The sequence below is a fragment of the Piliocolobus tephrosceles genome, chromosome 7 (genome assembly GCF_002776525.5).
Source record: "Piliocolobus tephrosceles isolate RC106 chromosome 7, ASM277652v3, whole genome shotgun sequence".
NCBI classification, from domain to species: domain Eukaryota; kingdom Metazoa; phylum Chordata; class Mammalia; order Primates; family Cercopithecidae; genus Piliocolobus; species Piliocolobus tephrosceles.
Window position 1 is genome coordinate 66,712,670 of NC_045440.1, and position 13,419 is coordinate 66,726,088.

At 38.7% G+C, this 13,419-nt stretch overlaps 2 protein-coding genes across 4 annotated transcripts in view; one reads left to right on the forward strand and one right to left on the reverse strand.

The window, feature by feature from the left end:
- Positions 1 to 6,403, forward strand: part of MTFR1 (mitochondrial fission regulator 1) — a 90,398-nt gene extending 83,995 nt beyond the window's left edge. The window contains exon 8 of the mRNA XM_023222334.2: positions 5,688 to 6,403. Within this exon, the coding sequence (XP_023078102.1) occupies positions 5,688 to 5,870 (183 nt within the window). The 3' untranslated portion in view covers positions 5,871 to 6,403. The remainder of the gene's footprint in view (positions 1 to 5,687) is intronic.
- The window catches only part of PDE7A (phosphodiesterase 7A), a 127,172-nt gene that overhangs the window by 3,730 nt on the left and 110,023 nt on the right, over positions 1 to 13,419 (reverse strand). For all 3 annotated transcript variants that reach the window (XR_002733644.1, XM_023222332.2, XM_023222333.1), the window contains 5 exons: positions 7,582 to 7,713; positions 7,287 to 7,378; positions 5,137 to 5,281; positions 4,614 to 4,710; positions 3,877 to 3,957 (listed from right to left, as the gene is read on the reverse strand). Coding sequence is in view for 2 of the 3 variants with exons in the window: in XM_023222332.2 (XP_023078100.1) it covers positions 3,877 to 3,957; positions 4,614 to 4,710; positions 5,137 to 5,281; positions 7,287 to 7,378; positions 7,582 to 7,713 (547 nt within the window). In the remaining variant the exon portion in view is untranslated. The remainder of the gene's footprint in view (positions 1 to 3,876; positions 3,958 to 4,613; positions 4,711 to 5,136; positions 5,282 to 7,286; positions 7,379 to 7,581; positions 7,714 to 13,419) is intronic.

Sequence of the window (13,419 nt, forward strand, 5' to 3'; positions counted from 1 at the left end):
CAGCGAGACTCCATCTCAAAAAAAAAAAAAAAAAAGATTCCTGTGTGTGTGTAGGTGACAGAGTCTATAAATGTACATATCTGCTTTGAAGAACTGATTTCTTAAGTAACTCAATGGAAATTTAAGTAAAAGTGAACTGACAAACATATCCAATCTTTTCCGGTTATCCTTCTCAGTGGCACAACTACATTCTTCTACTTAAGCAAACGTACACTGGCCATATCAACTCTGAGGATACCCGGGCATAACCCAATCTGAGGCAGAGTTGCAGGGCAACAACTGGAGGCTAAGAAGGGGTCTCCTTCAGGACTGAGGGTGATGTGGCCTGAACTGAAGTGGAGCTGGCAGTAGTCTACTGCTTTACCCCTCAGGGATGGAATCTTCATGCCTGGTCATGATTACAATTGGTCATTTTTTTTTAACTCAATTTATAAAGCCAAAACTTATGATAAGAGTCAGTCTAAAAATAACAGGTGGGGTTAGTGAAAAAAATAATTAAAGTGAACACCAACTGTGTACCAGAGACCTATTTGATAAACAATTCATATAATCTCCCTTAATTCACAGTCAGAAAAGGAAAATGAGTGATTTCAGGATTGTTTGCATCTTTAGGTTATACAGCACTCCACTGCACATTAGATCTGACTTAATACTAAGTAGTATCTTACACAGGGTCAAAAGAAGCCCTCTAGAAAATAGCTGTCAATCAAATCATATTATATATCGGGAACAAATAACATCTTTCTCACATTTTGATCTGTTAAGAATGGGAAAAATATACGTTCAGATTCTATCACTGCTTTAAAATTGTCTTCATATCCAAGACTCGTTGCAGCAAAAGACCATGTGGAACACAGACAACATAGGTTCCATTTATCCAACATAAGAATCTCACCAGAATTAAAGCAACTAGCATCCACTCCTTTTAATCAGGAAAGTTATATATGGTCTGATGGCTGAATTTTTAAGTGTATATAATGATGGTATCTGAAATATTATGTACAATATGTGCAATAAGGCTTTCTTTCATTGATCTATTCCCTTCACACATATTTACTGAGAACCTACTATGTCCCTGGCACTGTGCCTGGGTATACAGCAGTGAATAAGACAGACAAGATCCCTGCCCTCAAGGAGCTTATGTTCTGGTAAGGAGAGAGAGATAGCAAACATAGAAAAGTGTCATTACAGTCAAAGCACACAGCGGCTTTCTGGCAGCCATCCTCACACTACAGTGTCATGTTGAGCCAGCCACCCAAAGCCCTGTCTTTCCTACGTGCCATAAAGTCATGAGCCACGAGCTGTGTACCCACATGCAGGCCCTTATTATTATAGGTTTCACACCATTCACCTTATTTCATCCCTCTCACTGTTCCAACTGGTTGAGATCCTTGGGGATCTTACCTCCAACAGCCAACAAATTAGCTATCACTTCTGGCTGTATGTTAACCTAAAATTTCTTTTAGGTCTTAAATACCTGATAAAAATGAACAGACCAGAGCCATGGACACAGCCTCTCTCTCAGAGGGCAGCACTCTCTATTAATTAGTACCTCGAACACAGCTGTTCAACCATTTGTGAATCCATTTAATTGTACTGGCCCCACAAGCCTCTACTTTATCTTCACAGATTTCACAGGACGCCTTGTCAAATGCCTACTCTTATCCAGTACATGATATTTTCTTGTTCAACAAAATTAGTATTCCTATCAAAGAAGGAAACTGTATTAGTTCAACATGACTTGCACATACTGCCCCTATGCTGGGGAGTAGTAATCACTGCTTGGTGAGTTGCTAAGAGGCTGGGATTGGATTTGATGTCAGAAAGACCTGGATTTGAAGGCCAACACCAACACCTGTTAACTGCATGAAGTGGGCAAACCATCTGAAAATAAGGATGCTCAAAGCGCCTGTGCCCTAGGGTGGTTGTGTGTAGTCAGCAGATGTTAACGATCACCATCAGATCAGTGACCTTATCCCTGACAACCCATTCTAGATCTGTACAACACTGACAAGATCAATAGCTTGAGATGAACAGTGAAAGGGATCCAGTTGTTACCTTATAAAAATTGCAATGTTTTAAATCTCATTTGCAAGTTCTCCCATTAAACAAGGGAGTAGTTTACGCAGATAAAAATACATTTAATATTAAAAGTAACTGAGTTGACTACCCATTCGCCTGTCTTTGATTCAATTCTCTTTTGTCCATTTTATTTATTTATTTATTTATTTATTTATTTATTTTTGAGATGGAGCGATGGAGTTTCATTCTGTTGCCCAGGCTGGAATGCAGTGGCACGATATCAGCTCACTGCAACCTCTGCCTCCCAGGTTCAAGCGATTCTCCTACCTCAGCCTCCCGAGTGGCCATCACGCCCAGCTAATTTTTGTATTTTTAGTAGAGGTGGGGTTTCACTATCTTGACCAGGCTGGTCTCGAACTCCTGACCTCAAGTGATCAGCTCGCCTCGGCCTCCCAAAGTGCTGGGATTACTTTTGTCCATTTCTAATGTATTCTTTTGCATTTGAAGATTATTCTACTTTAGAATCAAGACAAAGCATATCTGGTTCTAAATTGTTTCATTATCCTCCCAAAAGAAAAGCATCTGCTACCCTCAGCGTTCCTGGCCAGTCTGAGCTCTCTGGGAGATTCGGCATCCCTCACACTCCTAAAGTCTGGGCCACACTTCTACATGCTCTTCCCTTCTCTACCTGTCACTCTGCAGTCAAATCGGCCACTACGCACTTTCTTCCACCAGTACCCATTGCAATCACAATGTCGCACATATTGTGCTACCTTCTGAGTTTCTGGAAACCTCATCTTTCTGAACTTTGGGCACATATTTCACTGTGTTCAGTCTGATTCTCAAAGGCCCTATTTAACACCAGTTACCCAAATCACACTCCTCTCTCTATTCCTTGTTGAGCTGCTGCCCCCGCAGAATCCCCCTCCTTTATACCCAAAGCCCAACACACTCAATCCTAGTCAACCTTCCTGTGAACTCCTGCAACAAGCTACACGTACTTCAGTCACAGGACACTTTCATTATGCTTTCTGTAATATTACAGTTAGTAGTTCACTGAACACATAGTTCTCAAGGGCCTCCTGCTTCCGGTGTGGCGCTAGGCTCCAGGAATACACAACCAAGTGGATCAGGCACTTTGGAATCTGGAAGAAAAGTGACTGACTCCGCCTAAAGCAAGTGGAGAGCAGCTTCTGAAGAAGGTGACATTTGAGCTGGCTCTTCAAGAAAAATAACTTTATGAGGCACATGGAAAGCACTGGTGAGGCACAAAGAGTGAAAGAACAGCATGGACTTGGGAAACACAGAAGCATCCCGAGATGCTGCAGGCAAGTGAGAGGGAAGCTGAGGCAAGATGGCTGCAGAGCATTTGAAGCTAGATTATAAGGGGCTGTCTAGGATGTTGAAGAGTTAGATTTAATCAACAGGCAGTGGTAAGAGTCCGGAAAGGCAGTGGCAGAAGCTGGTCTTCATATTATTATCAGGCTCAGTGGGTCACCTATCCATTGTTATTTATCTTATTTTTGTCATGTTTTTGTTTACCTATCCATTTTTAAATGGCAGTCCCAAATGATGCAAAATAAGCTTCCACATGGGCAAATAATGGACTTATTTACATAAGAACAGAAACAAGTTATTGCTGCTGCCTGTTCTGCAAAAATGTGCTTTTTACATCCAGAATTAAATGAGAATTAGAAAAGTCATAACAAGGGAAAACAAGGGTAAAATTTCTTAAATTATTTTAAAAAATAGAAATGAGCATAATTTTAATATTTTATATTTCAAATATATTTCCCTTCTTGATAAAAACAGTGGCATTTTTCTAACCAGCTATATCTAAATATATATAGTTACCAATCTGGATGTTGGCAATAGATTCAGTGTGACGATCGCAAAGTGGACTCACACTCAAATGATACTTTTTTTCTATATCTCCTATAAATGAAAAAAAGAGGAGTATTAATATGAAGAATATCTACTGGTTAAATACATAAGGCTTCAACATACCTGTGCATTTCTTAGGAAAAACACACTTAATCCTCATGAGAGGACAGCTTCACAATTAGTTCTTTTTAAACTTTTAAGTTATTCACACATAGAAGAGATTGCCAAGCTGATATTTTTATTTGAATGCAAGAGGTAGAAAACTTTCACTAGATGTCATCCCAAGACTGTAATTTATAACACATTAATATACAACCTGAAAGGAAGGTTCATGAAATAAAGATTCCTGGATCTGGGCTTTAAATTACACACACACACACACACATTTTTCATGTTCATATGGCCCTCCACACATGACAAGGATAAAGCAAGTTCAGGGAAGTCTTTCTGTACAGCAGAATTCCAAACCTGATCTATCTCTACTCATAAATGCATAAATACATCTGATCATTCCAAAAGAGGACTTCTAAATGTCAAAACAGATGCTCAATTTGTAGAGTACTGATTATATGTATATCTATTGTGAATTGTTACTAAAAATATCAAGACTCTACTGTTAGACCCGTATAAATACTGAGTTATTTTTTTCTTATGATGTTAAAAAAATGAACTGGATAGATTAATTATCGCTCAACACTGTAACGTGCCTTGATGGAAGAATTCCTCCGTTACTTTTTCACTCCACTGCTTGCTTAATTCCCAGGTCCGACATGGGTTACAAATATCAGCACATTTCAAAGCCATCTAGCAAACAAAACATTAATATTGCTTTAAGATATATACACACTTGACGATAATACCAAAGAACCAAGTGCAAGGACTGGATTAACCATAAATATAAATAAATAAGCCAGAAATATAATTCTCCTATTTTTAGATGTAAGAATTTATGAGAATAAAATGCTATTTCTTAATTGGTACCCTAATCTTGTACAAACTGTCTTCATCAGAAATCTTGAGTATGAAAAACACATAACCCATGATGCCTTCCTAGGTAGCAGATTCACCAGTGATCTCCTTCTGGAAGGAGTGTGTGCTAACTGAAGGAAATTCCTTAGCTTGCCCTCAAGATTTAACCACTCTGAAAAACTACACTAGAATATTTCATTTTTTAGTTTGACAGTCACATAATTTATCCTAGAAATAGGATGTTTCCAAGCCCCATTTTACCTGTAAAACCAAATGTCTATGTCTGGTGTCTTCTAGGCATAAATCACCTCTATCCAAATGGGACCTAAACAAAGACAGATACTCATTCTGGCGACTGATGTCTGTTGCTAGTATCAGAGCACCTATCTCTGTCTCCATTTGTTGCCTGGAATTAGAGAAATACAAAGAGAAAATATAAGACTTTCAATTAAATGTTTACTTCTTGATTTTTTTTTCTTAACCGTAATAATCGGAAGGCTTTATAGTATCCTAAAATATCCAACTATCATTCGATTTAAAATTTATCACACAAAAAATGAGTTTTATGGAATGCTTCAAAAAAAGCTATTAAAATAATCAAAACTGAAACCAAGAGAGTTTGTAGGAAAATACCAATATGCAAACATTCCAAAAGGAGAGCCTTTATTTTGCCAGTCAAGGTGGTATTATTTGCTTAAAAAACAAAAATCAATATAACATTGGTATGTTGTTTGAGAAAGCTCCTTGCTGGGATTCTTTGCTGGAAAATTCTTGTGCTAAGGGTAATTATACAACTTTGGTTTCCTTTTTAGTGCCTGAGATCTGAAGGCAGAAGGAAGATTCAAATAGAAAAAATAATAACCCATTCAACAGCTGCTCCTACAGACATTTTGACTAAGATGCCTGTTGCAATTCCCCTGAGCAACTTAATAAAGTTCAGAGTCAACTGTGTTTTCAAGATTAAACTCAAGAACCAATCAGTTATCTGTAAATGAATATCCAATTTTTCTGGAGGGAAAAAGGTAACATGTTAATACAAACAGCAAATACATACATCATTTATAAAACCGCCTCAGGTCACTTAAGATAAATACACTTTAAAAAAAATTCTTGCCTTTTGTTTTAATGGGCCATAGCAAACACTATCTCTGTATAATGATCAGTAAAGAGCTGTCAAATAGATACAAAGACTCACAATATTGAATGTTAAATAAAGCAAACTCTAAATGAAGAAAACATTAAATCATGCTATTAGGTAGTATTCCTTATTTCCATTTTGATTAAATCTGAGAACTCAACAGGGTTAATCATCAAATGAAAAACATGATTTTTAAAAAGGGAATAATGAAGCAAACATTTTAATCTGTCTTAATTTTAAGATAATTTACATATGCAGTGTGTTTAAGCAATTTTCATATTTGTACTACAGCAAAAAATGATTTTATGTACCAGAAGTATTGTCATACTCCAAATGGTATCTGTGAATAAAGATTTAAAAAAATAAAAAATAAAGTCCAACTTTTTTCTCACAGTCATTACATAAAATACTTAGTTTTTTTCTAAAATATTAGGGTTTTTTTCATTCATTATTGTATCCTATAGCTCCAGAAGTGTGACTCCAGGATTATGCTATTGAGGATATTAAGGCACTGTCTTTACTTTCTTTTTTTTTTTTTTTTTTTTTTTTTGAGACGGAGTCTCGCTCTGTTGCCCAGGCTGGAGTGCAGTGGCGCGATCTCGGCTCACTACAAGCTCCGCCTCCCGGGTTTACCCCATTCTCCTGCCTCAGCCTCCCGAGTAGCTGGGACTACAGGCGCCCGCCATCTCGCCCGGCTAGTTTTTTGTATTTTTAGTAGAGACGGGGTTTCACCGTGTAGACCAGGATGGTCTCGATCTCCTGACCTCGTGATCCACCCGTCTCGGCCTCCCAAAGTGCTGGGATTACAGGCTTGAGCCACTGTGCCCGGCCTAGGCACTGTCTTTACTTTCTTGTCAGTTTTGAAAACTTCTGGGAACAGATTTTAATAAATCTATTTAATATAATAGAATGTTTACATTCCATCCACTTAACCTTTATACCTAGACCTTAAGGTTTTATTCAGCTGAGTATGGAAATATGTAATATCTATTTATGTAAATAAGCAGTAAACTATGCCTGAGCCATTGTGTATTTGGAGTGATTTTATAGTATTCAAATCCATGGAATAGTCTTTTATAAAAATAACTATCCATTAAAATTTTACTGACTATACAGTAGGATAGGTCTAAATTATTAAAATTGTATATAATTTGACAAACACTGAAAACCGCGGAATACCTGAACATCACAATTTTTAAAACTTTATAAAATTACTTTACCAACTTAACTTCTATAACCAATAACAAATTAAATTTGTCTTAATCCAACCTACCTGCTTTCTAATGGCAGATGTGAGAATAAGCCTGATTCTCTCAATAAGCCCACTGCAGATCTCCAGTGGTGATTTTCCAGTACTGAGGTATTCTACAACAAAGGACATTTCTGAGTTACTGAATGATACGTCTCTTTCTGGACATACCATTACTAACAATACTGTTAGCAATATTAATCTGGTTAAAATTCTAACATTCACTGAGAATTTATTTTCATTACTTTCATTTCTTCAAAATATGAAACATTTTCTAGAATGCAAAAATAGTAAGTCTTGATGATAAAATTGCACTAACCTTGTATAAAGTTGCCAAGTAATGGTTAGTTTTAATAAGGAAAGGTTGATTAACACCTGGATGATCCAGATCATGAGTGGCAGCTGCAATTAAGCTCAGCAAGATATCCCAAGGAGTTACAGAATTGGCAAGCTGAAGTGTGACAAAAGAATAATGAATCACAGATATATCTAAAATAAGCTCTATGCCATCACAGTAGTTTTGAATTAGCAGCCAATGGTAGTGGTGGCAATCTCCTCCCTCTTCACGTCATTCTTCAGGCGGTTGTTCATTAGGTCCACTAAGCACACCTGCCAGGTCCTGGACTCCTCATCACCACACTGGCAAAGCATGATACAACAGTGGCCCTGCCCACGTGGAGTTTACAGAGCTCATCCTTAGGCCATTTCATTTTTAACAAGCTTAATTAAAATGGCAAAGCATAAACCATTCTTTTTGAGAAATAATGGCTTTAAAATGACAAACACAGTTTGGCACATTTTTATTATTGTAGCCATTACTGAACAAAAGACCTAATATTTTAAGGGTGTTTATCAACAAACTGGTTATTGGATTTCAATAATGTAATCTAAAATGTAAGGTTATTCCTGTAGTCCTGATGTTTAAGGAGGCTAATGAGTAATCATGTTAAGTGGAAGTCTGTGTCAAGTCTGTGATAAAATCCTCCCTCAACGGATGGATACATTCGTAACAATGACACAATGTATTCATGTCAGGGAAAGCAATCTTGTACATCAGAAATTGTAACTTTATTCTCAATAATCATTACCAAACTTACTTGATATAATAGTCACAATAAATAAAAGTTTGTGAGTAGCTGACAAATGTTCAATGATAAAAAAGATGACCTTGACTATATCACCTATTTTTCAGGAATCGCCTCTCATTTTCTGGCAAACTTGGCCCGATTTGTGTTCCCACAGCACCTCATGGCCTGCCACAATACCACTCATCAGAGCACGGTATTATTTAGGTTTACATTAGGACGGTGCTGACTAAACTGTAATGATCTTGTGCTCTAACAGTGAAAACTTTGGAGTGTACACCACTAATATTAAGTATATTTACTTATAGATTATTACAATGAACTAACATTTATATGTTATTATACAATGAATATAAAAACTGAAAATTTAAAAAATGAGATAAAAAATAAATTTATATTCAAATTCTATTATTTTCTTTCTCTGCTAGAATGAATCAATCATCTCTTTTTACTCCCTGTGTTAAGTTCATCTCAGTCAGAGAAATCACTGTCTGAGGGCTTGAATCTCCTGGAAAACTATAACCTACCTGGAAGCAGAGATGCATATTATTTATTTTTGTATCGCATATAATTAGTACATGGAGAAGGTCAATGAATAGGAGAAGATGAAGAAAATTATTTCCTCTTTAGGATATACAAAAGCATTGAAAAAATAAAGCATTCTAAAGCACTGCTTTAATAATGAAGATGAACAGAATGCATAGGATATAAAGCAATCTCCCCTCCTTGACATACACATGAACGGCATGGGTGTCTATGTCTTATGAACATGTGATTTATCAGGCAGTGTGCAAAGGGGTGACATTCTTATTGGCAGAAGAATAGACATCCTGGGAGAATACAATAATCCCAAATTATACTGATTCGAAAAATTAACGTATGACTGCACACGACATCAAAACAATCTCAGGTATATTAAAGAGTTAACCGTTAAAAATAGGAACATGAAAAAAAGTAGCTGAATTCTCAAAAATTCTGTGAAGAGAAAGTAACTTTAAAAACAAATCACACATATTCAAAAAATATTTGATATAAAAATGTAACATTTCTGCTTGTAGAAAAAAAAACCTTCCATCGGAAAGAAAATTTTCAGTATTATAACAAAGAGGAGGACTTCAATAACTTAACTATTTAAGGTGGATTAAAAGACAGATGTTATTTCCATTCTGTGATTGTATCTGGTAAGAGCTGACAACAAAGAAAGGTCCAGAAAAGAAACTACAAATTATTTAACATATGTGAAGGTCAGATTTTACTTGTATCTGCAAAGCCATCATTAGGGTTCTTTTTCAATAAAACAGAAAAGTATTAAGTGGTGAGTTTTGCTGTGTTCAGTGAAAAACTTACTGTTTTCATTGCCTGCCAGCCCTTATGATTTTCCATTGTAATGGTTATCACAGTAAGTTTTGTTGGTGGTAGCTTTTTTCTTTTTTTGGCTAAATTGGCAAATCAAAAATGTAGTAGAAATAGCAGAAAGAAGGTACTTGAGATACTGGTGGCTTGCTGAGGGTAAAGAGGAGGTGGCACTATCATGGAGGAGAGCAGTTTAGTGAGATAAAATGTTCTGAATCAATACTGTATTTTTATTTTTCCTAATGATGCTACCTCTGAAAACAGATTCTATTTTTTTGAGACAGAGTCTTGCTGTCGCCCAGGCTGGGGTGCAGTGGTGCAATCTCGGCTCACTGCAGCCTCTGCCTCCCAGGTTCAATCAATTCTCTTACTCAGGCTCCTGAGCAGCCGGGATTACAGGCACCTACCACCATGCCTAGCTAATTTTTTTTTTTTTTTTTTTTTTTGTACTTTTGGTAGAGACGGGGTTTCACCTTGTTGGCCATGCTGGTCTCAAATTCCTAACCTCAGGTGATCCACCTGCCTTGGCCTTCCAAAGTGCTGGAATCACTGGCGTGAGCCGCCATGCCCTGCCTAGTGAAGACAGATTCTTGACACATTATGTCCATCCTGAGAAATTACTGAAAGAAATGAACCTCCCACACACAGAAGGCAAAAGGACAAGGCGGTCCTTGCAGGGCTCCTCAATCCCCAGGCCATGGACCAGTACTGATTCGTGGCCTGTTAGGAACCTGATAGGAACCAGTGCAGAGCAGGAGGTGAGCTGCCAGCCAGTGAGCGTTATTGCCCGAGCTCTGCCTTGGAAGCAGTAGATTCTCATAGGAGCACAGACCCCATTGTAAACTGTGCACATGAGGGATCTAGGTTGCACACTTCTTTTTTTTTTTTTTGAGATGGAGTTTTGCCCTTGTTGCCCAGACTGGAGAGTAATAGCGCAATCTTGGCTCACTGCAACCTCCGCCTCCCGAGTTCAAGCGATTCTCCTGCCTCAGCCTCCCAAGTAGCTGGGATTACAGGCATGTGCCACCACGCCTGGCTAATTTTGTATTTTTAGTACAGGCAGGGTTTCCCCATGTTGGTCAGGCTGGTCTCGAACTCCCGACCTCAGATCCTGATCTGCCTGCCTCAGGCTCCCAAAGTGCTGGGATTACAGGTGTGAGCCACTGTGCCCAGCCAGCACACTTCTTTTAAGAATCTAATGCCTGATGATCTGAAGTGGAATAGTTTCATCCCGAAACCATCCCCCTCCCCATCCAAGGAAAACATGTCTTCCACGAAACTGGTCCCTGGTGCCAAAAAGGTTGGGGGCCACTGCTCTAGAGGTCTAAAAACAGAGAAGTAGGCTGGGCATAGTGGCTCATGCCTGTAATCCCAGCACTTTGCAGGACCGAGGCAGGCAGATCACTTGAGGTCAGGAGTTTGAGACCAGCCAGGCCAACATGGTGAAACCCCATCTCTACTAAAAACACAAAAATTAGTTGGCCGTGGTGGCACACGCCTATCAGCTACTTGGGAGGCTGAGACAAGAGAATCGCTCGAACCCAGGAGGCGGAGGTTACAGTGAGCTGAGATTGTGCTGCTGCACTCCAGCCTGGGCGACAGAGCAAGACTCCATCTGAAAAACAAAACAGAACAAAAGAAAAACATAAAACAGAGAACAGTTAGAGTAAACCCAGCCAATGATAAAGCCCATATACAATATCAGTCATTAACAGCTCATATTGACGAAGCACCTACCATGTGCCGGTGCTGTTTTAGGGGACAGGTAAATATTAGGGGACAGACAAAAATTCCTGTCCTGGAGGCCTGACATTCTTGTGGTGTCCACGTCAGGTTCCCATGTTTTACAAGTAAGATTCTGGGGGCCAAAATTCCTATCTTATTCATATTTTTGTCACTAGCAGTTAGCATCTACTCAGAGCATGAATAAGTGTACATTCACAAGAAAGGCAATTCAACCATTACCAGTCTTGCTGATATCAAAGGGAAGGATGCAGGGCCCAGGGAGGGATGTGGGGGTCCAGGTTCTTTTGTCAACTGCCAGGGACAAGTAGAGCAAAGTTTAAAGGTTCAGTGTTACAGTGGGTTTATGTCTGGGATGTGTAAGCGTAATTCTTATCTAGACTTAGTTTAAGTATAGTTATTAAGTAAAGTAACTAAACTCATTACAAAAAAAATGAAACTAAACATTAAAATAGGAAACAAAGGGAAAATCACAATCTCCTCAGCTGACAACTAACGAATGTTACCAGTGTCAATCAATCAAGGAGACTTTGGACTCAACTTGAACAAAATGCTTTAAAATCCACATAACTTCAGCCTTGAGGACATAAAAAATAAATACTCAAGTTAGTAACAATGCATATAGGAGAGAGATGAGTTTGTCTCCAAAATTTCCAGTAATTTCTTTGGCTTGAAATTTTTTTTTTTTCATATAGACAAGAGTCCAAGAATTAGCTCTTCCATATAAATTATAAGGTATAAAAAATGAAAACAAATTTCTCACAAAATACATATCCTTAAGTCTTTCTATTTACTATTCCCTCCGTACCTGGACTTTTTTATGGATGACTCCTTAGTTATGTACTGTCCACTTAAGTGATTTCTGATGACCCTATCTAAAGTTGTAAAACTCCTGCCATCCACCTGGTCATTCTCTAGCTTATTATTATTATTATGATTAGTCGTTCTCTAGCTTATTTATTATTATTATTATTTTAGACTAAGTTTCGCTCTGTCACCCAGACTGGAATGCAGTGGCATGATCTCGGCTCACTGGAACCTCTGTTTCCCAGGTTCAAGCGATTCTCATGCCTCAGCCTCCCAGGTAGCTGGGATTACAGGTACCCGCCACCACGCCCAGCAAATTTTTGTATTTTTAGTAGAGACGGGGTTTCACCATGTTGGCCAGGCTGGTCACAAACTCCTGACCTCAGGTGATCCACCAGCCTCGGCCTCCCAAAATGCTGGGATTACAGGGGTAAGCCATCATGCCGGGCCACTAACATATTATTTTGATCAAAATTCTATTTATCTATTTGTTTAATGACTGCCTCCCCCACTGGGATGTACACTTCATGAACACAGGGATCATTCCTACCCTGCTCACCACCACATTCCTAGCACCAGGATAGAGCCTGGCATGTGGCAGATGTTCAAAGAGTGTAAAACATGTGATGCTATGCGAAGGCTCAGGAGTAAGAGATACAATCTTCAGGCATCTATCTAATCCATCCTATTTATCTATCTAAAGATAGGGCGTCACCCAGGCTGCAGTGCAGCTGCACTATCGCTACTCTCTGCTGGACCTCTCAGGCTCAAGTGATCCTCCTGAGTCAGCCTCCTAAGTAGCTGGGACCACAGGTACACACCACCATGCCCATCTAACTTTTTATATTTTTTAGAGATAGGGTCTTGCTATGCTGCCCAGGTTGGTCTCAAACTCCTGGCTTCAAGCAATCCTCTTGCCCTGGCCTCCCAAAATATTGGGATTACAGCCATGAGTCACTGCACCTGGACCTGCTTCAAATTTTTTAGAATTCACTTTTAAAACTTTGAGTGACTCTGTTTTGTTTTTCTTTTTTTGAATAAAAGAGATGAGGTCTTACCAGGCTGGTCTCAAACTCCTGGGCTCAAGCAAGCCATCCGCCTCAGCTTCCCAAAGTGCTAGAATTACAGGCGTGAGTCACCGTGCCCAGCCCTGGCTGACTCCATTTAAA